This window comes from Hyaloscypha bicolor, assembly GCF_002865645.1.
Source record: "Hyaloscypha bicolor E unplaced genomic scaffold K444scaffold_55, whole genome shotgun sequence".
Classification (NCBI taxonomy): domain Eukaryota; kingdom Fungi; phylum Ascomycota; class Leotiomycetes; order Helotiales; family Hyaloscyphaceae; genus Hyaloscypha; species Hyaloscypha bicolor.
In genome coordinates, this window is record NW_020194557.1 from 1045238 (window position 1) to 1066605 (window position 21368).

Consider the following 21368-nt stretch of genomic DNA (forward strand, 5'->3'; position numbering starts at 1 on the left):
AGTATCGCTCACATACGGCCTCTTTAAATTCCAATCTTCTATTTATTACCGCGGTTGTTTTGTTTCTCACTGTCGCGATTTATGTCGTTATTGTACTGCCAGCGAGAACATGACATTGAAGGGCTGGCATTGGGGAGTTCGAAGACTTTATCGAATCCTCTTACAGTAGGAAACATATGGACTCCTTTCCGTACAACATTGCGCTGGTAAGATGCATGCTAAAAGTCGCTTGTGGATCTAGATCTGAGATGACCTTGTCCGGCAGATCCCATTCGGCATAAATCGGCGTAGTGCGCTCTTGCATAGTTACATGCCTTTTATGTGTTCCCGACAGTGACCTGAAGTCAGCTCAAGAACTGGTCGGATTGTCCTCAACTTTGGGTTTGGCTGAGACCTAGGAAATGGATTTCAAGTGACATTCAAGGTTTCTCCATATTGTCAACAAATATTGCACCGCAGGTTCAATAGAGTGGTTTATTGCCCACATCAACATCTGGACATACAAAACTGTATGGCTATGAATACCATTGAAGTTTCTTACGTTGTACGCTCTTATTTGGTAGAAGAAAAAGAACTCGATGGATCGTGCTTTGGACATGCTCGCTGGGCACCCTCTCGAACCCAACATACGGAGATCGCGGTATAAAGTGTCGGGAATACAGCGCGTTGGGACTCTAAACCCACTATCCGTTCAGCTGCCGCCAGGTGCGCCCTGATCGGAAGCGGAAAAACGATTATTCCGGAGGAACACCAAAACCTGAATCTGTATTTACATGTAAACAAATCAATTAAATCATCAATTACACCGCAACCACCATACCAGAAGACACTGTATTTGATTCTACCGATAAAGGAACCCTTCGGCCGAACGAGGATCCAATACGCAAGCAAGGGGATACGTTTAAGCCCATGCAATTGCCCAATTAGGATTGGGAAATCACCTTACCAGAGAATACCTCTCCCAATGATCCCATTACATTATTTACTATGTATTATATACCAGAAATCATCGATTTAATAGTCGAGAAGACGAATTAGCATCTGCGAGAACCTCAAGACGATTCCTGCCCTTACACACGAGCAAATAACTGGTACCCAACCTGCTCTGGAGAGATTTATCTCTACTTAGCCATTCGGATATATATAACCTTATATATATGTAACGAGATCTCCGATTACTGGAATACAAAGAACTTTACTCCTGATTACCCAATTGCAAGCTATATGAGCAGGAACCGCTTCCAGGAGTTGCATATGCGTATGAGAATATATGGAGAGAACATTAAAGGACCATATACTAAGGTAAGTAAAATGGACGGTTTCTTACCTTAATATCGGCTAATATATAGTACTTTAGGTCGAGCCCTTAAGTGCACGCATTCAAGAGGTTAATTTGGGTGTTTAGAAGCCTGGACGGGACTTGGTAATCGATGAGATAATCGTATGATTTGAAGGTCGATCCAAAGAAATAACTACTGTTCCAAACAAGCCCATACCTATAGGATATAAGGTCTGGGGGGCAGCCCAAAGGAGGTTCTTACTCGTATGGAACTGGCATATTCCTGGTCAAAAAAATGGGCCTGTAGGAGTACGTACTTCACGAGAGCTTGGTGGGATAATTAAGGCTGGAAATGGGGGAAATAAGACACAAGCAATAGTCCTGTACCTAATTCAAAGGTTGCCTAAGCCTCCTAAGAGATCTGGCTACCACGTTTACCTCGATAATCTCTTTGTTTCTACCCGCTTTGTCCAATATGCTCGCTCCCAGGGAGTTACAATTACTGGGACTTGCAGGACCACTGGTAGGATTATTAAGGAGCTTCTTGACCTTCAGAAATCAGACAAAAAGGATATAATCCCTTGGGGAGAGACCTATTCTATGTATACGCCTAATAGAGAGGTGTATCACGTTGGGTGGAAAGATCAAGCCTTTGTTTTAATGATGTCTTCCTTTATATCAGGTAATAAGCGAGTTGAGAGGCTAAGGAAGAGGCCTAAGGAGACTTCTTCTAAGGCAAAGACTATACGAAAGCCCTTTGGTAAAGAGCCTGTCAAAGTACTCTCGATTCCTGCAATTGCGGACGGATATAATTATTATATAAGGGCTGTGGACGAGTTTGATCACTTGACTGTCCAGAACGCTGGCTTACGGCACGTGAGACGAGGGGGGCACCAAGTACTTGAGCACTGGCTACTTCGTACGGTTCTAATTAATTACTATTTACTTGCTTTATATAGCAATATTCCAGAGCCTAGACAAGTAAGCTTTAGAAGCCAGCAAGACTTTAGAAGGCAGTTAATTGGTGCTCTTGTAGCTAAATCCAGGGCTAGTGAGGTTTGTCCAAAGAGAAGAATATCACATATTAGCCAGGGAGCTAGTGATATGCCTCCTAGAGCACATGAGCAAGTTAAGCTTGGTAAAAAAGGGAGGTGTATTTGCTGTCAGGGGCTCCGGTTTACAGATCGGCCTAAAAAACGAGTTGCACTAGCTCAAATCGTATCGAATCAAGGCAGGGAAAGCACGAGGCATGATTCTATATATGGGTGCAAGCAATGCGATATATATCTATGTAAAGATCGTGGTTGTTTTAATGTATTTCATAGATTAAGGTAGAATTAATGCTTTTGATAAGGGAATCTAGAAGGGTTCACCCACCAACCGCCCAAACCCCCATTCCGCCCAACCAAAAAATCGCGATTTTTGATTCTTCCTTAATAACTATTAAAACTCCTATTAAAACTTGATCTTTAATACCGAAATTAGTTTCCTAATATCTTCTAAAGCTATTAGTATTAATAGAATCATAAATAAGGTAGTTTGTACGAGTATAGTCCTGCAGGGGAGAATTAGTGACTTACATTTAGCGGGGAAATAAGCCTAAATCCAGGTACCTTATACTTGCTACGTAGAACTAAAGTGTCTTTCCCAGGGATATTATATAGAATCGAATTTCGGTTTACGAAAAGCTCAAAAATAGCCATTTCATTTATGCTATATCTATGCCTTCTAATTGGCTAGACCCTTTACAAGCATTTCATCGTGGAATAGCCTCCTTTTACTCCTTCGTCCACTAATTATAAGAGTCTCTGGAGGTTTAATTATCTTATTAATTGCCTCCTTTGCCCTTCTTGTTCTTCGTCTTACCAATTGCTTTACTGGAGATCTTCGTTTCGATAGAGAGGGGGCAGATAGAGGAGTCGTAGGTATAAGAGGGAGAAGACTAGTTAATCGTGCTTTTGCAGGAGGAGCAGGGAGATTATTAAACTCGATATGAGGGAGAATATACTTGATTAGAGGGCTCGCTAGCGGCGCTTTCTTCGTACGATATCTTGGTATTTTTAAAGCTTTTAATAAACTTGTTCCTATTAATAGTTAATGCCCAAGATCTATATTATCTTTAACCTCCTAAAGCATTTCAGGGCCCTATTTCCTGAATTCAACTAAGGTTTGATTATAGAGGCTTTTCCACTACTTTGAAATAGCCTTGAGTCTCTTTTGCTTTGCAAGCTCCTCTGCCTTTACCTTCTTTTGCTTTGCTTTAATTCGTATTACCTTATCCATTATTTCCAAGCTTAAGACTCTTGTATTGGTGATCTTGTTTTTGGCTTTTGCGGAAGCCTTCTTGCGATTTTTTTTAATAATCGGACGATTTGACAAGCTCTTTATTGACTCCTTTGGTAAGGACTATCTCTATAATTATGGTAGTGGCGGAATTACTAAGCTTTTGAACCATAATCTCTAGATTTTTTAGCTATTAATCTTATAATAAATTAACTATTCCAAGCGTACTTTTGAGGCTATTAAAGCTAGACTTGAAGGATACTTCGACGATGACTTTGACGGCATTAATATTAATAGGAGTTTCGATAATTAAGGGAGCTAGTTGTCTAGATATAGTTAGTTAACTAGGAGGTTTTGGAAGTGCCTTTGCTTTAGCTGCCTCCTCCTCTTGCTATAGGATAATTACTGGAAGTGAGCTAATTACGACTTTAGGATTAAATGGAAAGAGCCCTGTCTTCTCCCAAGATCTCTTAATATTGTACTTAGTAAAGGCTTGAATTTGTACCTTATGAAGGATCTCCAAAAACATGAGTTTATTAATAGAATATCTAGCTCCCTATCGAGTCTTTTTCGTGAGAATCTTATAATAGGCGTCCGTAAGTGATCTAAAAATACTAATATTATATGGTTAAAGGATATATATAGAATGGCTAGGAAGGCAAAGTAAGATAATCTTCTTTTCCAAGTAGTAAGAGACTACTTGACGTGTTAAGTGAGATCTATGGCTATTAAAAAGTAGTATTTAATACTTTCCTTTTTTGATCTTTGTAGTTTCCGGTTTAAAGACGATTTTAAACTATTTAAGGCAAAGCTTATTGTCCGTCTAACCTTAATTAGAAATAGTACAAGTTCCCTCTCCGTCCTTCCTGAATTCGTTATACTAAGCCTTATTAAGCTACTTGGCCTTGAAGATAATATACGGAGAGAGTACTCTTCTATTTAAAGATATATACTTAATTAATAATACCTATTCTCTGCTCCCTTATTATGTTATCCTTGTTTTTTTGTGCTTCCTGGAATAGATAATTTTGAGCTTTGCTAATACCCCTATTATAATACCCTTCTCGTCTATATTATATATATCGTTATCGTGAATATTATATTTGTCTTTTATAATTTGGAAAAGCTCAAAAAAGTATTAAATTTAATCTGGATCCTCTGAGATAACTCGATCTTTATCTAATGGTATAACGAATCGAGCCTTGAGCTATGGATGGCGTCTAAGATATTTCTGTATCTAATTAATTCCAACCTTCCGTAGATCCCCCTTCGTAATTAAAAACTCCTTTGCCATTTTCTGAACCTGGGAAACTATTAGAGGCCATCCCCAAACCTCAAGTTATATAATATGCCGCTTAATTATTTGCTCTTCTATTAGAGTCAGGCGCTACTGTGATTCTGCTACTTGTTTGTATATTATATTGCTATTAATTCGATCTCGCAGAGTCTCCTATTTAACCCCATGGTATTTAGCTGCTTTTCGTATTGATAGCTTCCCATTCGAGTCAATATAGGCCTCCCAAGCCATTTCCAAGCGTTCGTGGTACGGTATCTCGTTAGGGTCGTCAGGGTAGTTGATAATCGGTTTCTTCTTGATAGGCATGGTGGCAGATTTGAAGAGGGACTAAATGCGATTAAAATGGCACTGAAATCAATAAAATTCATTAATTGGTTGTGTTGCAATTAATGATGAAAAGCGATGATTTTTTGGTTGGGCGGAATGGGGGTTTGGGCGGTTGGTGGGTGAACCCTTCTAGCCCTTTGATTGGCCAGAATTAAGCGAAAACTAGTGTGCACGGGCCAGGGCGCACCTGGCGGCAGCTGAACGGATAGCGTGCAATAGTAGGGGCTGAGCCCGCTATGAGACCCTGTGACTCTAGGCTATACGCCCTGAAAGCACGCTGTGAGATATTCGCAAGGTTGTGGAAGATCTTCAGGGGTATTAGCGCTACTGGCAGAGCAACTATAACGCTCGGACACTGTAAGGAGAGTAGGATGAAAAAAATTACATAATTAAATTATATTTAATGGGCTCAGCCTAAATTATATTTAATAGGCTTGCCATTATTATATGTATAATTTTATATGTAATTTATGATTTTTTTAATGCAAATAACAAGTCACATGGCATGGTTTCAGGACTAAAGTTATACTTTTTATTCTTCTTCCACAAGTAGGAGAAGTGGGTCTCACGTGCATTACTTTCTAGCCATATAATTGGTCCAATATTGGACCCACATAATATAACGCATAATGGGCTCAAGAGCATTATTTATACGTATATAATAATAGGGTAGGAATTATATATAATTATCCACCCCTAAAGGAGAGCAATCATAGGGCTCTTTAGCGAGGTAGCCCCTGTAACGACAGGGGAGAAGGCTTTAAAAGGTGTGCCACCTCTTGTTGACTGCTTATAGGGCATTTTCAGGGTAATGGCCTAGAAATATAGAGGCTTATAGCGGTTGAGTGTGCCAGAAATGAGCTCCATAGTGGACTTTCAGCACAAATGCCCTGTATTCCCGATACTTTATGCCGCGATCTCCGTATAAAACATCTCGGCATGCTAATCCATAAGCAGTGACGTCCGACGTATTCACATTGCGCCAGTAACTTCGGAACACACCACATTGCAGAATCTGTTGTGGAAAGAGGCGATACTTTCCATATAGAGGAGAGTAATCTTAATTGTCGGTTCACTAGTAACGCGTAGCACCGTCACGTAGTCGTGGAATGCCGTTTGCGTTAAGTTAGTGAAGTGGTTGATATTCAGAAGTAAGGATCGCAGATCGTGGTGTTGATATGCGATCCCTAAATCTGCTAAGCCTAATGGGGACTAGGCTACCGGTCGAGCCACGCCTACAATGCGAGATCACATAACTAGTCACATGACCAGAAATTCGCAGTATAGCTATTTAGACATTAATTTTTAGTATAATCGAAATCTCGATCCAAATATTGTGTTTTGGTTAACCTGTACAAGTTCATCTACTATATACAGAAGCATGACTCTCGGACAAACTTGAACTGTGGAAAGTGGCGATGATAAAAGATCTCAATACCGACATGGATATTAATAATAGGAACCTGTTTATGTGTTTGTGCCGCAACATCTCCTAAGAAAGTAAAGGTAAAAGAAATGAGCCTCTTAATATTCTTTATCACTACGCTATTTTTAATTAACTATACTCCGTATTAACTATTGTCCCTAAAGTCATAGGCTTATAAAATAAGGAACTCTAAGCGCTTCCAGTCATCCCCTAGGCCAGATGTCTGTACAGGACTATTGGCAGTCCTTTCTGAACGGATGGTTTTCCGCAGCGGCCCGGTGTACACTCCTACCCTCCTGTACGTCACGCCCATGGTCATTGATATTGTGCAAATTCTGCAAAAGGAGGCCATGCCATCGACAGCTACTGCCTGCAAGATTCTCCCACTGCGAAATAAGGGCTATGATTATGGGCTCTTCTGGCTGTTGCCATTCACTCTCTTCTTTGCTGTGATCGAAAACGTACGTGCCCAGAGAGTCTTCTTGGGCTGCGTCTAAAATCCTTAATTTGGCACTCAGTATCAGAAAGCCTGACTCGATGAGACCATATTGACATGATGCATCTTCATCCTTCATTTCTGTCAGTGAAGAAAGCACCGCATTAGGAAGTAATTTCAACGACAATTCAATGATTTCAGCATCTTCGGAGGTCTCAAGACGTTTGGTGGTTGATGTGTAGAATGATACTGCCGACCCTGAGGAGGCCCATGACCATGATGGTGCAGCGTAGTCAGAGAAAGCAATGTCGGACCCAGCTCTTCGCCACAGCAGACCAACGTGTAAGTCGTCCTGCCAGATGCCAGCCCAATAGCGATTGCCACTGGCGAAGGCTATTGCGAGGCTGCTCAATGAAACAAGTCGGTCCGACTGAAATGTCACCTCTGTCGAAGTGTGATATTCGACGAGGTTGTACCATATCGACCGGTCACCGCCACGGACGGCTGAGCCTGGGATCCTCCAAAGCGGTGGCAGACATACCGTGGAGCCCTCCGACCAGAAAGATTGGTTACAATTCCAATATATTTGGTCATTGCCGATTATCAACATTCGGCTAGCAAGATATCGCTCCCCTATGGTCCATCCCCGTTTTGCCCAGGCACTTTGAACAAGGCTTGTACCGCCGTCCTCCAAAGGTGCCCGGATGGATATCTTGGTCGTGAATTGGCTTTGCAAAGGAATTTCCCCGGGAGGGGGCGGGGATAAGCAGTTCAACGTGAGAAGTGTACTGTCCGTTGATCTTTTGCGCTGCAGAGCTCCCGAGCTGTCTGAATGTGCGGATGCTATGACGAGGGTTGCTTTCCGATAATAATCTGAGATCTTTACGAACTCTTCTCTCCAAGACTGTTCATCGTCATGTATAACGCATAGCCCCTCAATCCAAATGTACCTAAATCCCAATCGCCGAGCGAGTAACGCTGCATCGCGCCATGATGTTGGTAGTGTCTCCAAAGGGATACCATGCATTCTGGCCATGATATTCGACGTAGTGGTATGAGTAAGGCGCTCGGAGCCCCCCGCCACCCCTGAATAGGCGCAGTATATCCCACGACCCCTCCCATTACGAAGGATCAGTCTATCAGTTGAGGAAAGTTCCAGCACACGCGTCGGTAGATCCTCCCCCGAAGACCGCCTACACTGGTCGTGGCAGTCCTTGCAAGTGGATAACCAGACCTGGATCATTTCGAGAGCTCCTTGCTCGAACGTATCCTCACTCAACGGGCAACTGCGAAACCTTCCTACATAAGAGGGATTATCACCATTCGTCCCCTTCACGTCTAGATTTAGTGAGTCTGTATGCTTTCAGCATCAAAATCCTATAAGTGAGCAAGCATCTTGCCTTACCTCGACTTTGACAAATCTCAAACTCTTCTGAAGTCAACACTTGGCGTCCTCGTACAACTTGAAGAGTCCAAATACTCATATACGTTTCTCGAAAGATTTGCTTTTTGCAATACAACGAGACTTCGACTCGAGTCTGCCCAGTCAGAGCATTCCAATCAAAGTTCTCTTTACAGTAAAGGACGAGACAGCCCCAGAGCATAAGAAAGAGTAACCCTGCCCCTAGCGAATAGTAGGTTGAGTATAGCAAACCCGGTACTGCAGCCCAATAAAGAATATGATGTCGACTTGAAGCATTGAAAGCTTTCTCCTTTGGACCCAGGCGCCCAAGGATTCGCTTTTCAAACATGCTGCACATCTTACATCCCAAAATAGCTCTCGCGGCGAGATCAGCGGGGCTACCAAGCAACTGAGGGGGATCTCCAGAGTTGTTATACTTGATGAACAACATTTGGCAGTTGTAGCACAATGTTGAATCTTGACTAAATATCATCGCAGGAATTCTGTTATAGTTATGTGTGCCTAATAATGCCGTTCGGCGACTTCGTGCTTCGCCACGCACACGGCAGAGACTCATGGTATAGGATTTGGCGGTAGAGTCTGAGATTGGAATTTTACCGTTTTCTAGCAAAGCCGACCACAAAACATCAGCACATCCAAAATGGTGCTCCGCAAGAGCCACATCGATTGGCATTAACCCATCGGGCTGTGGAATTGCGAGGCACCTGGCCCCTGACTGTGACTTGAGCAGCATGCGCATGCCTTCGCCTGTCCCATTACAGGCTGCTACATGTAGTAGAGTGCGCTTGTGAGAGGCAGCAACATCTACCCTTGCATCGTAATAAAGTAGCATCTCTAACAGAGAATCGTTGTAAATAATAGCCAGTTCTATGAGTGTCTTCGGATCATATCGAAAGAACATGCTTCCTTGCACGTCCCCAGTGGCCAGAAGCTCTTCTCTATAAGAGCTCACCTCTGTCGAGAGAGATACACCGCAAGCAGCAAGGCACTGAACCATTGCCAGACTCCAAGACACTCCTTCGGGCTGCCCAGCTTGCAGCATCTCATCCAGAGCAAGAAATGTAGCCGTCATGATCGTCCGCGCAACCTCCAATGCCGAGATGGGCCAGGTATTTTCAGTTGCATAGCGGTAAAGTATCTGGTCGTCCATATAACTGTGCTTGAGGAGTCTCGGTGACTTGGCCATGATGTAGGTCGTATACGAAAACAAGGCCTCGCGTATCGCGTCACTGTCGCGGAATCTCCCTGATGACTGTAGATGTTGGATCCAATATGTACAACAGTATGAGTAGAAGCTCCATTTAGAAGGCAAAGAGTCAGACAGGAATTCCCAGTCGGTTTGACTCGGCTCATGAAGTAACATCGTTTCTATGCAGCGTCTAGTAGCTATTTCATTCCAATGTGCGGCATCTAGAGAGAATCTTCCGTCCGATGTTGTGTTTCTCGGTTCTGTAAGGTATTCCCGAACAGACAAATGTGTGAAGACGATTCTATTTTTCAAGTTTTTCCGAATGAAGTTGCTACCTTTCCTGAGTAGATATTCCTCATCGATACCATTGATGATAGAGCCATTGTCGTTGACCCTCACGGCTTCCAGCATCTCACGTACTCGCAGTAGCCGGTGTGCACACAATGCCCACAGAAAGATCCTCTGCACGACTGCCTCGCGCTCAGCTTGGGCGGCATCTAGATCTGTTGGTTTACGACCAACGTTCGCGTCGTACATGTCATCGTAAGCTGCGTACAATTTGGCCTTGTCGTCGCCTTTCAAATTCAGAGTTGTTTTTGTTAGTCGCTGGAGGCCCTTGTCGAAGTCACTCGGTAGCTCAATTCTCAGAAACAGATCGACTTGCAGTTTAACCCATCGAAACCTATATATTGGTTGTTAGCTGACGTCTAATGTTGCTTTATTATCCTCTATTGCGGTCTCACGAGAACATATTTAAGTGCTGGCATGTGAAAAAATTTGACGGATGTGAACCTCTTTCGGGTAACACTTACATGCCTGAAGCCTGCTCTCTCAAGAGGTCGTAAAGAGCGGTAGCCTGATGAAGGCTCGGCATATCATTCTCGCCTCGAGAGTTAAGGGTTAATTCAGTTTTCAAAAAGTCTTGAATGTCTTCCGTGGTGTAATCTGCTACATCGAGCTCGTCGATGCGATGAGCGTGATTAAGCCTAGAGCGTGTTGAAATGTGGGGTCTTTCAGAGAAGAGGAAGCGTAGGTTTTGTGATCGCTCGGAAACTTCGTTGAAAAACTTTAGCAAATTCTCGAGGTCTGCGCACTCGTCGAGAGCGTCAACCACAACGATCGCTCCAGGATATTTATTCAGAACATTGACCATGAGATTTGAAAGATCGTTCCGTGAGAGGCTGAGGTGATTCCAGGATTTCTGCGTCCTTCTCTCGTACTTGTCGAGTATTACCGAGTTCAGCTTACGAGTGTCTCCTGCTAAGGCGAGCTGCCGCAAGATGCAAAGGATGACTGTTCGGGGGCTGGAATCAGCCATGGGTGTGCAAGAACAGTAGTAGAATCCCATGCAACTGGTTGTGGTGTTCAGAAGATGCTCGACAACGATTGACATTAGTGAACTCTTCCCGGTTCCTACACTCCCACGGAGAATCAATACGCCAGAATGAGATTGCTCCCAGTTCCTGAATGCCTCTTCACGAAACAGCCACTGTCCAGACAAGAGGTAGGCGGCGCCAATTCGCTCGCGCATTTCATTATGATCTTCGAATGCATCATGTTCTGAGATCCAAGACAAAATCTTAGATTTTGAAGGCTCATCATCCATTTGGATCAGTTTTTCAGCCATGGCCTTTAGGCTTTTTGTCTGCTCCGCCATCAGATCTGCCAAAGACCGCACTCCGGATCGCGAAGCTTCTGAGTCGTGGAGTCTCATCCAGACTTGACAAGTCTCGTCTGCGGACAAAATATTTGCTGTGTGCTCTGTCCACCCGCCCAACTGCATGCTGTTAATGCCAAAACGGCGAAGGGTATTCTTGCCCAAATAGTCGGCGAGGAGCGCTTGATACTTGAAGATCTCTGAGTACAGATCCACAACAGCATTTTTCATCTTAGTAAATGTCATGGAGCCCGGCTCAATGTGAATCTCCTCGACAAATTTGTATCTAGCCATAATCTCGGTCACTTTCTCGAGGCCGTTGAGTGCCATGTTGTGTTCTTTCGAGTCATTGGTGATGAACTGAAGGGCTTTTCGTTAAAAACCTTCCATCTATATATATATCATTGGCTGGAATATGTTGTCTCTGTTTCTTCTGAAAGGGAGACAGACGAGTCATCTCAAATCAAGGTAGGGTAGGGGACTCTGAGAACGTAAATTTTTAACAAAAGACTCACCGGGAGCAACGTAGTGATTGCGGTCCATGGCAATGAGACATAGATGGGCGCAAAATTCATACCAACCGATATGATACTGCTACTCTTTTGAACAATGTCAAGAATCGTATCGACTTGGCCTCGCACTTCCCGTGGCCGATTGCGCCATTTGTACGTCCACTGGCGGTTCGCAACTCGTTGCTTCCGACGTTCCACCAGTGAGGTAGCTTGTTGATCGATGCTTGCATCAAGGCCGACATTGAGCTCCGCTTTTAATACCGCTTCGTATCTTTGCTTCAACTCTCCATCAAGTTGCGCATATGCCGCTTGCCACAGCTCAGAGTGGAGCTGCGACCCCGAAGAGGACGTGGACGTTGGGACAGGATCGGTCATTGCATCTGATAAGGTACTCGTAAGGTACGGGTGGAAAGTTTATTGCCCTCTAGTTAAATCATGGGTGACGGCCACGATGAAACTCGCTGAATCTTTTGGCTTGGCGACTGACTGGTTTTGGCTGTTAAGAATCGATGGAATACACTGGAATAAGTCATGATATTAAAGGTACGAAAGCATTAATCAAATCCTAATAAGGGCGTTGGTTGGTGCCACGTGTTATTGCCAGGTGGGGTGGGGAAAAAGTAAAACGACCCCCCACCCGGTGTTGATTAGGGGTGTTGATAAACTTGTAATTGGCTGCCTAAGCTCTTTAAAAATCTGAAGTTATATTTTTTAATATAAGTATAAGCTAGCATATTATAACCCTAGTATTATAATCACGTGCTTCCTAGCTTATAATAGAAATATTCCTTAAAATGGAATTTCAATTTAAGAGAGTTTATATACTAATTAATTAGGTTCTAGTTTTTTAGCCCTATAAGGCCCTATAGATTAGGGGCTTATAGAGCTCTTATATTTGGTTTTAGGAACTTATTTGCTAAATTTCTAGGCTTTCTTAAGCTTATCTTTAGGCTATAAAATATATATCTTTTAACCTATTTGATTTAGAAAGCTATTACTAATCCATATTTTATAAAAGATTATATTTAAATAGCGCTTAATTAGCGCTATAAGGAAATAAAACAAGTATTAAATTATATTAATTCCTTATAAAATTGTATTAAATTAAAGAAAAAGCAAGAGTTTTGGTGTCCTGTCCGAGCGCCTCTACTTTGAGTTAGTGGCCTTTCGCCCCTAATCGATACCGCTAATCGATACCCGGTGGGATTGGGGGTTGTTTTACTTTTTCCCGGAGACATGCGTAAGTTGGCAATTCCAACTCGACTTTTATTTCTTTGGTATCAGAGAGTCTTCAACGACGTGGATAATATCCGCCAGTTGTCTCGGCTTAGCGTGCCCTTCTTTGCGGAAACTTTTCTTTTTTGGTGGAAGGGGTTTTCACTCAACTGCGCATGTCTCCGGGAAAAAGTAAAATAACCCCCAATCCCACCCGGTATCGATTAGGGGTGTCGATTAGGGGCGAAAGGCCACTAACTCAAAGTAGAGGCGCTCGGACAGGACAACAAAACTCTTGCTAACTTACACTATCTCCGTATCCAAGAATGCGTTTGCCACCATCATGCGTTGAAATTCTTTATCTTAGCAATGAATAGAAACATCACCGATCTGGTCAAGAGTGCAGTTCTCGCATGGCGAGTCAGGGAGATAGTACTTGCGCCGGCATGCCTTTATAGAGAGGGTAGGTAGATCAATTGAGCTTGAGCCTGGTTCGAGAGCGGTCCCATGTCCCTCTTGTCTCCGATCGAGAAATAGTTGAGAATCTGCTCGTGACCAAAGAGTGAGGTGTTCGGAGTATGGGTGTGGTAATACCAGCGGCAAAACAGAATATAAGGAGAGTGAATCCCCAAGTTTCATATTCTCAAATCCAAGGATCAAGACACTAAAATTACAGCAGCCAGATATTGGAAAGGCACAGACGCCACAAACACAGATTAAAAGCCAGACACGTTGCGCGGAGATTCTTAAGCAAAGTGGTGAAACAGTCATGTGTATTGACTAGCTTCAGACTCTATATATGAAATTACGGCGATGATAAATTAAGTGGTGACGAAACGGTTGTTCAATGGCGAAATATGAGATGACGACACCCCCTCAGAGATGAACTCAATGCAGTGGCCCCAGCGGTGGAATTTGAGATTCTGCGATCTTGCTACTTGCCTTGAGCTCAGTTTGCTCGTAGGGGGTGTTAAGATATCTCTACTCAGCATTAGATTTCCGTCTTCGGCATGAGTGATGAGCAACATGAAGCTCGTATCTTCGTGCGTCATGCAGGCCGTTCGGGAGCTGGGTGGGAACTTTCCCTCGTGGCAAAGCATAAAGTCAGGGTTCAACGAGACGGCAACAAGAGTATTGGAAAAGATATGAAAGTTGCATATGTGGGTATTATATAGTATGTACAGTCTATGCCGAGTGGTGTTCCCGTCATCGCTCTAATGCTCCAAAATCAAATCGCTGAAAATCTACGCAGTTCACTCACGTTGATGCAGTAATATGAGTCATTCCCATCTCAAGATCCCCACTCTTCTCGACATTCTTCCCCTCCTCCGATTCATTATCAAACACTTCCTCCTCGCTATTCACCTGATCAAGAATGGTCGGTTTCTTCGGCTCAGCGTTTTGGCCAGCAGAATATGCGCCTGGGCCGTGGACGCCATCTGAGATGTGGAATCTCTTGTCCACCCTGATTGCTGCATACAAAGCCACCACAATGACCTCAATAGTAAAATTTAAGATGTAGAAGCAAGCTTTGGAGTGGTACCAAGCAGGATCCGCTCGTGGTCGAGGAACGTAGGCAATTCCGGCACGGAACGCAGCACCCAAAGTCAGAATGAGAGACGAGAAGAGAAGAACGCGAATCTTGGTCCTGAAGCGTCCCTCTCCGAATTTATCGACGTGCTCCACCTTCTTGGGAAGGACGACTCGAAGCAAGACGAGAGGGATGGGCATGAATGCAGCAACCGCAAAGTACGTCGACCCAACAAGTTGTACATCGCGATCAATCCGTCTCGTGTTATGCGACAGCGTGTAGAAACTTTGGACCATACTCGTTATGAGTGCGATAAGCATTACCACAATCGAAGTATAGTAAATCTTGAATGCAACTGAGAACCATTTCGCCCAACCCCAGTTTGGATGTGAGGCGCGGACAATCCGTTGCGCGAAGATCAGGTTGATGACGAAGAGGAGAATGACGCCCGCGGACACGAAGACCTGGGCAGCGATTGCGATTGGGACGCTTTTGATGTGTGTACTCCAGACTAATCGCATTGTGCAGGTTACTGTTCGTGCCATGCAGAATCCGAAGGTCATGCCTGACATTACGAACTTTTGTCCCCTCCGTCGATTGACTTGGAATATTGTCATGTGTACTGCCGCGAGGGTAATGAAAATGACGAGAAATATGGAGGTTATCTATAGGAAGTCGGGGGTCAGCAATCACTTGCTCCATATGAGATATGGAGTATGTGCTCCTGAGACAAAAACTTCATTTGCTCATTCCATTTGGGAGATTCTGTGTACGTACCGGGTCGTCGAGGCCCGTTGTCGGCGAGCCTCCAAGGGCTGCCACTGTGGGCGCGTATGGAGCATGCTGTTGAGTTGACTAGAGAGTAGATTAGCATGTGTTTGTCATTGAGAGAGGTGTCAACTTACGGCCTCAGATGAAGACATCTTGATGGATTAGGAGGTGTCTGTATGTACAAGGTAAGGTTGTGCTATACGAGGTTATTATTGTAGATCTGTACTTGGTAGTGGTGATTGTTGAGCTATTTGTTCAGGCTATGTGAAAGAACCATTGAATGCTTGTTATGTACCAAAAGACGAAAGTGAATGAAAATGAAGATACTATATACTGATAACCTTTTGCTTAATACGGAATACTTTCCGTGACTTAATTGTCATGAAACTTCATTCACCACACAAAATGTGGTGATGCTCCAGGAAAGTCGGACATTGTCTAAGAGCGAAGGCGCGAAACTAGCGAAAGAATTTTTGTCCACCCAATCACCACTCCGCAGACAGCCCCTTTAAGCCCGCTCACCCAATGATAGCTCAGGCTGAAATGACTAATGCCGGCCTAGCTCGCTTTAAACCCTTCTCGGCCTGATAGTTCGGTCACAACGGCTCCGACATGTTCGTCGGAACGGACAAGAACGGGGAAACTAACAATTCCGACCCCTGCACCGATTCGGCCACCGCTCTTTCTGATACCCCCCGTTCGTCAATACGAGCGATTGATCAATCGCCCTCCCGATTGATCAATCGTAGCGCCCGATTAATCAATGGGGGGGGGGGGGGGGATTACGATTCGGGCTCCACAGTGGGTCCCGATTAATCAATCGGGACCCCGATTGCCTAATCGGGTAATATTAAGGTTTCGGGAATAGCAAAAGCAGTATATATTAGTATACTTCACCCAAACCAAGCTTTATTATACATGCCTCCCACTTCGTCTAGGTGCTTTCATAGCTACCCTAGCCCTTTTTAGTACCCTTACACCCACTTATTTACCTGATTCCCCTTCTCTAGCTCTATCCTTACATGCTTGCTCAATAGCTACTCTCTTCTTTACTCTCTCAGATATCCTTCCAGCCTTCTGAACTAACGAAATTAAATCCCGATTATTCTCCTTTGCCACTGCTTTGGGGAGGGTAATTTTGTCTTTCTTATAGGCCGTACTAGTAATAGGCAAATCAGGATAAGTTAATTATAAAGCAACTTTATTAAGAGTATTATACGGCCAGAGGATTATAAGCTTACTATACTTAGTAATTAACCGGTAGCCCCGTTTTTAATTAGCTTTAGCTAAAAGTATATTCTTATAAGTTATATACTTTTAAAATCTTTTCCAGAACTCTTACTAGAATCCGAGCCATTTCTATACTAAATTAATATTACTTTGGGATCTATAGGATTACGATCTCCTGAATATTATATTCAAGATCTTTAGTACTAGCCCTCTTTACTATCTTCTCTTACTATTTCTTTATATACTTTATAATTCTCTTAGTTAGTTCAGACAAAATTATCTCCTTTACTATTTCCTCCTATTCTACTTCCTTATTAATAAATAAGCTATTCTCTCTATTCTCTTCTTTTTCTTAAACCTTAATAGTAGATAATTATTCAGAAGTACTACTCTTATTAATATTAATTTCCCTTTCTCCTAAGGCTATATATATACGGCAAGTACTTTCTTTATAATTCAAGAAATTAGTAAGTGGCTTTCGTTTAAACCAGACCTTATATAGCATATTACTTTTAGGAAAGGCAAATATAGCCATAGTATTAATTACTTATATAATTAAAGGAAATAATTATATCCAAGATTAGATACCAGTATCTATTCATACGGCCCGTAGTCATTTCTTAAAGATTTAATTAGTAACCTTAATAGAGCCCTGAGATTAGGGGTAATAAGCTCGTCTATAAATAATCTTTATTTCTCTCTTCTTATAAACCTTAATTACTTTCCCCTTAAACTCGCCCCTATTATTATAGGCTAGAATAGTAATATATCTATTATTATTTAGCTATTTAATAAGCTCGTCTGCAGCTTTATCCATAGTCTTAGCCTTAAGCCTACAAATCCAAATAAACTTGAAAAAATGGCATTTTAATTACCAGATCTATATATATTCTCTATCCGGATTATACTATAATAATATTAGTAAGTAATATAAATAAAAATCGCGATTTTTATAATTTTTGTAAAAATTACGAAAATTGCGAAAATCGCAGGAAAAGCTTAAAAATACAAGAAATACAGGAAATACAGGAAAGACTAAAATAGGAGTAAATTACATAACTTAGGGAATACTTATACAGAAATCTATTAAATCCAGAACTATATACTAGCCAGGATAATGAGATTAAATAGGTATTACTCTTATATTATTCTTTTGAGCCTTTTCCTTATTATAATAAGTATAATAGGTACTTATTCAAGTGTAATTATTATAAGATAGGCTATACCAAAGTCGTTTTATATACTCGAATATAGTATTAGAAGCTATTATATAATTAGTATAAAAATTAGTAGCTTTAAGGAAATACTTACTTATATATATTAATTTCTTATAAATAGTAGTTAAAATCTCAAAGGTATTATTATAGCAAAGAATATACCGGGCTAGAAGGATCTTATTACGGCAAGTATTATAGTATTTCTTATAATATACTTAATTATCCTAAAGCTCGTATAAGTGGGATTCGTACTTAATATTAGCCTAGTAGTGCTTCTTTGCCTTAGTTCTACTAGGAAGCGAAGTATTAGGATTTTGAAGCCACTATCTAATATTTATACATTTCCTAGTAATAAGAATTTTCCTACTACTTCCCTTAGTAAGCCTCTAATCCCATATAGCTTCGTCTTCGGCAGACCAATTATTAGTAGGCTCTTTAGTAATTGGGAAGGGCAAAAACTGGGTGCCAGACAAACGAGCTCCTGGAGTAGTAATATTAAAATATTACTCCGTATGCCTATAAATACGCTAACGAGGCGTATGCGGGATTGGGAATAAACGAAGAATTAAAAGAGACATATTAGAAATAAGGTAATTAATTAATTAAGAGGTATAAAAATTAGTGGTTATGCTTGGTAAATTAGTACTTATAGTACTTATAGTATGAACTATATCTAGAAAATAAGGAAGTAAAGGCCCCATATATATCTAGAAGCTCTGGAGAAGTATCTTTACCCCTATTATTACTTCTCTTAATGCCTAGAAAAAAATTAAATAAACTATATATACTATAGGTATAGTATAAATAAGTAAGGTATAAGCGAAATAAGAAAATTAGACTTGAGGATATACTTAGTATTAAATATTAGAAATCTATATTATAGTATAAAGAGTAAGACTTAAGTAAAGTAAAGAATATAGAATTGAGGATATATTTAGTATAAACTAGTAAGTAAAAGCTTTTAGCTCCATTAGCCCCATTAGCCCCGAAACCCCAATATTATACGATTAATTAATCGGGACCCACTGTGGAGCCCGAATCGTAATTAGCCCCGATTAACCAATCGTAGCGTCCGATTAATCAATGGGAGGGGCGATTGATCAATCGCTCGTATTGACGAACGGGGGGGAACATTTCGACAATATGGTTTCGGCGAAGCGACGGGGTTAATGGAATTCCAATGTGGATTTTTTTTGGTGGGTGGACTATATCTATCATGCGCTTAGGTGCGGATATATCAGGGGAGAGTTCGACGCCTGGTTCGTGGGAAATGGATCGAATTTTAACACAGGAGGCAAGTCACGAAAATGCTGAGATTTAGTATGGGGGCAGATACTGGTATCTAAATGCTACCCCCCAAACCTTTGATCGTAACTTGCAAACACTTATTTTTATAATATCGGTAGTATCCGAATATTCAAGGGTTGCGAAACGGGCCCATAGCATCTCATTGTCAACAATCATCAAAATGACATCTCAAGATTCCTTTCCACTCCCAGACCCCCGACTCAACAACAAAATCGCGCATTACGACCGCAATGAAGTTATTGCCAATCTGCACTCCTTCTATAATTTCCTCCCCCACATCTCGGCCTCACAGATCGCCACGGCGCCCCCAGACGGCTGGCCCGAAATCACAGCCTCAAGCCTGGCAGTTCATGGCATCTACAAAACTCCCGAAGCCCTTGAACTTCTTCGCTACTTGCCGTACATCTCCTGCGACCAGCCTTGGATCATGATCACTGCAATGGTGTGCGACTACAGACGCGTGACTCTATCACCAACGGCACGTGAGAAGCCGCTTTGGATGTACCAGGTAGCGGAGAAACAGTGGCCTGCGTGGGTGGTTCAGTTAACATCGGGGACGGATCGTGAGGACCATCGTTACATGCTGGACACGACCGACGGAACCATCACGATGCACTGTACTGGTGGCCACTTCGAGTACCCTCCGACGTATGAACCAGATGATCCACGCGGTTGGCGCGATCGCGAGTGCTATCCGGAGACTGTCACTTTGAAAGACTGGCTGGAGAAATGGAGGGAAGAGTACCGCCAGACGACCGTCCTGGCAGTTCCGGAGGATTCTATCTACGACGGGTATGGTTCATGGGACCTTTTTTTTGGTGGTCTGGAAGATAAGCCTGGCTCTTATAATTTTGAGGAAATGGACGTGAGTAGACTTTCTGATCTTGTTGGCTCTATTTCTTGGTCTCTCGATGTCTGTAAGATGGTTTCAAATGACTAACGTATCGATCACAGGGGTTACGCAAAATTTATCGTGAGTACGGATGGCCCGACAGGGAGAAATATCGAAAACAGGCCTGTATTCAAGCTATTCAGCATTGGTATCGGAGTTTCATGGAAGGCAAACGTAAAGAGAGGAGGATTGAGTTGCTTGAATTCTGGAAGCAGCGAGGAATTGCTCCACCCGAAGAGTCGAATACCCAAGATACGGGGAAGTAAAGTTGTGGATGAGTTCTGAGTCACAGAGGTCTTCTCTGCGGAGATCGAAGTCACTCGGCTCGGTGATCTTGCATTGTCATCATCTCAGAAACTTTGTTGGCGATGCTCATTCAGGCCGTCGATACAAAAATACAGAAATTGGGGACAGTCAAGTTGAGCAACCGAATTAGAATCCTCCAGGACTTCGAATACTGATCGACATGAATTTCTTTTTTACATGAGCGCCTCGTTTGAGGATAATTTACACTAGAATTTCCCCCTTCCTCTTGAAAACTTTGGAAACTTTTTAGGCATGCTTGTAGCTTTTCCTGTCTCTGTAGGAGACTCGGCGTCTATCGAATTTGAACCCGGCAAGCTTATTAGTATCGGCTCCTCTCGAACAATAACGCTTTCGTTGGCTGAGATCGGTGTAGCCTCAGCATTGACTGAGCTAGGTTTCGTGGGTGGCAAGGAATCTTCCCTCACGGTCTCGGAAATGGCTCTCAAGGCTTGCAACTCTCTGCTGCACGAATCATCGCTGCAAGAATCGAAACCAAATTCCCAACGAAGCTCCTCAGGAGAGGCGACACGGCTGGAGTTGCCGTCAATCATAATAAGTTGTAACACGCCTGACCATAGATGGCGCAGAGTATGGGATGAACAGGGTTTGTGGGGCCGAAATCATCGATGGCAGTGATGACTTTTCTGTGAACTGAGGGGTCACACCAGCCGTTGTTATCTGCTCTTTTTGCAGTATTCCCACAGGTGCTGGTGCTGGAAATCGAGTGGCTTGATTCGGTAGGCCGAAACTCTTTTGTAGCTGTTGGTTTGTCCATAGAAAGCGTATGTTCTTTGCCGAATACCTTGAATTCGGCTTGGCCTTCTTTTTCAACGTCCTTGACACACAGATTGATGAGTGCTGGGGTAGCAGTAATCTCGGCAATGTCCAAGATCTTGCTTGCAAGGACAATGGTCAGCCTTGAATTGAAAGTGACAGAGAGACGGAAGCGGCAAGGTTGAAGAGAAGGTTGAACTTACCAATAAAGGAATAACATCCTCAAGCAGTTCCAGAGGAGCAAGCAATTCTGGAACAGCCAGACGACAGAACGCCCTGGCAGCGATGCCAAGAG

General features: G+C 42.7%; 7 protein-coding genes across 7 annotated transcripts; 2 read left to right on the plus strand and 5 right to left on the minus strand.

The window, feature by feature from the left end:
• Positions 1 to 1447: 1447 nt before the first annotated feature.
• On the plus strand, positions 1448 to 2317 carry K444DRAFT_479362 (uncharacterized protein; the record flags this gene model as incomplete). Its single annotated transcript, XM_024872971.1, has 1 exon — positions 1448 to 2317. A coding segment is annotated over one exon (870 nt), but the record flags the coding sequence as incomplete, so codon positions are not given.
• A 2230-nt stretch (positions 2318 to 4547) lies between these two features.
• On the minus strand, positions 4548 to 4697 carry K444DRAFT_525737 (uncharacterized protein; the record flags this gene model as incomplete). Its single annotated transcript, XM_024874473.1, has 1 exon — positions 4548 to 4697. A coding segment is annotated over one exon (150 nt), but the record flags the coding sequence as incomplete, so codon positions are not given.
• A 2613-nt stretch (positions 4698 to 7310) lies between these two features.
• On the minus strand, positions 7311 to 8222 carry K444DRAFT_514448 (uncharacterized protein; the record flags this gene model as incomplete). The annotated part of the gene is made up of 2 exons (XM_024873541.1): positions 7311 to 7710; positions 7825 to 8222. Coding segments are annotated over 2 exons (798 nt in total), but the record flags the coding sequence as incomplete, so codon positions are not given.
• Positions 8223 to 11518: 3296 nt separating this feature from the next.
• Positions 11519 to 12358, minus strand: K444DRAFT_362497 (uncharacterized protein). Its single transcript, XM_024872195.1, has one exon. It carries the CDS (start codon positions 12202 to 12204, stop codon positions 11776 to 11778), a length of 429 nt encoding a protein of 142 aa, XP_024739011.1. The 5' UTR covers positions 12205 to 12358; the 3' UTR covers positions 11519 to 11775.
• A 1825-nt stretch (positions 12359 to 14183) lies between these two features.
• Positions 14184 to 15666, minus strand: K444DRAFT_558829 (uncharacterized protein). The gene is made up of 3 exons (XM_024876844.1): positions 15481 to 15666; positions 15353 to 15430; positions 14184 to 15240 (listed from the first exon to the last, which is right to left on the minus strand). The coding sequence occupies exons 1-3, from the start codon at positions 15496 to 15498 to the stop codon at positions 14302 to 14304; spliced, it is 1035 nt and encodes a 344-aa protein (XP_024739012.1). The 5' UTR covers positions 15499 to 15666; the 3' UTR covers positions 14184 to 14301.
• Positions 15667 to 19225: 3559 nt separating this feature from the next.
• On the plus strand, positions 19226 to 20547 carry K444DRAFT_662217 (uncharacterized protein). Its single transcript, XM_024886673.1, has 2 exons — positions 19226 to 19966; positions 20056 to 20547. The coding sequence occupies exons 1-2, from the start codon at positions 19262 to 19264 to the stop codon at positions 20257 to 20259; spliced, it is 909 nt and encodes a 302-aa protein (XP_024739013.1). The 5' UTR covers positions 19226 to 19261; the 3' UTR covers positions 20260 to 20547.
• On the minus strand, positions 20506 to 21293 carry K444DRAFT_662218 (uncharacterized protein; the record flags this gene model as incomplete). The annotated part of the gene is made up of 4 exons (XM_024886674.1): positions 20506 to 20867; positions 20965 to 21058; positions 21102 to 21216; positions 21277 to 21293. The coding sequence occupies 4 exons, from the start codon at positions 21291 to 21293 to the stop codon at positions 20506 to 20508; spliced, it is 588 nt and encodes a 195-aa protein (XP_024739014.1).
• Positions 21294 to 21368: the final 75 nt, after the last annotated feature.

Bases quoted from the DNA above. Each gene is read 5' to 3' on its own strand.
- K444DRAFT_362497 (XM_024872195.1), bottom strand. From the start codon at position 12,204: ATGACCGATCCTGTCCCAACGTCCACGTCCTCTTCGGGGTCGCAGCTC.
- K444DRAFT_558829 (XM_024876844.1), bottom strand. The intron at 15,241-15,352 runs GTACGTACACAG...GACTTCCTATAG, and splicing joins CAACGGGCCTCGACGACCCG to ATAACCTCCATATTTCTCGT.
- K444DRAFT_662217 (XM_024886673.1), top strand. From the start codon at position 19,262: ATGACATCTCAAGATTCCTTTCCACTCCCAGACCCCCGACTCAACAAC. The intron at 19,967-20,055 runs GTGAGTAGACTT...TATCGATCACAG, and splicing joins ATAATTTTGAGGAAATGGAC to GGGTTACGCAAAATTTATCG.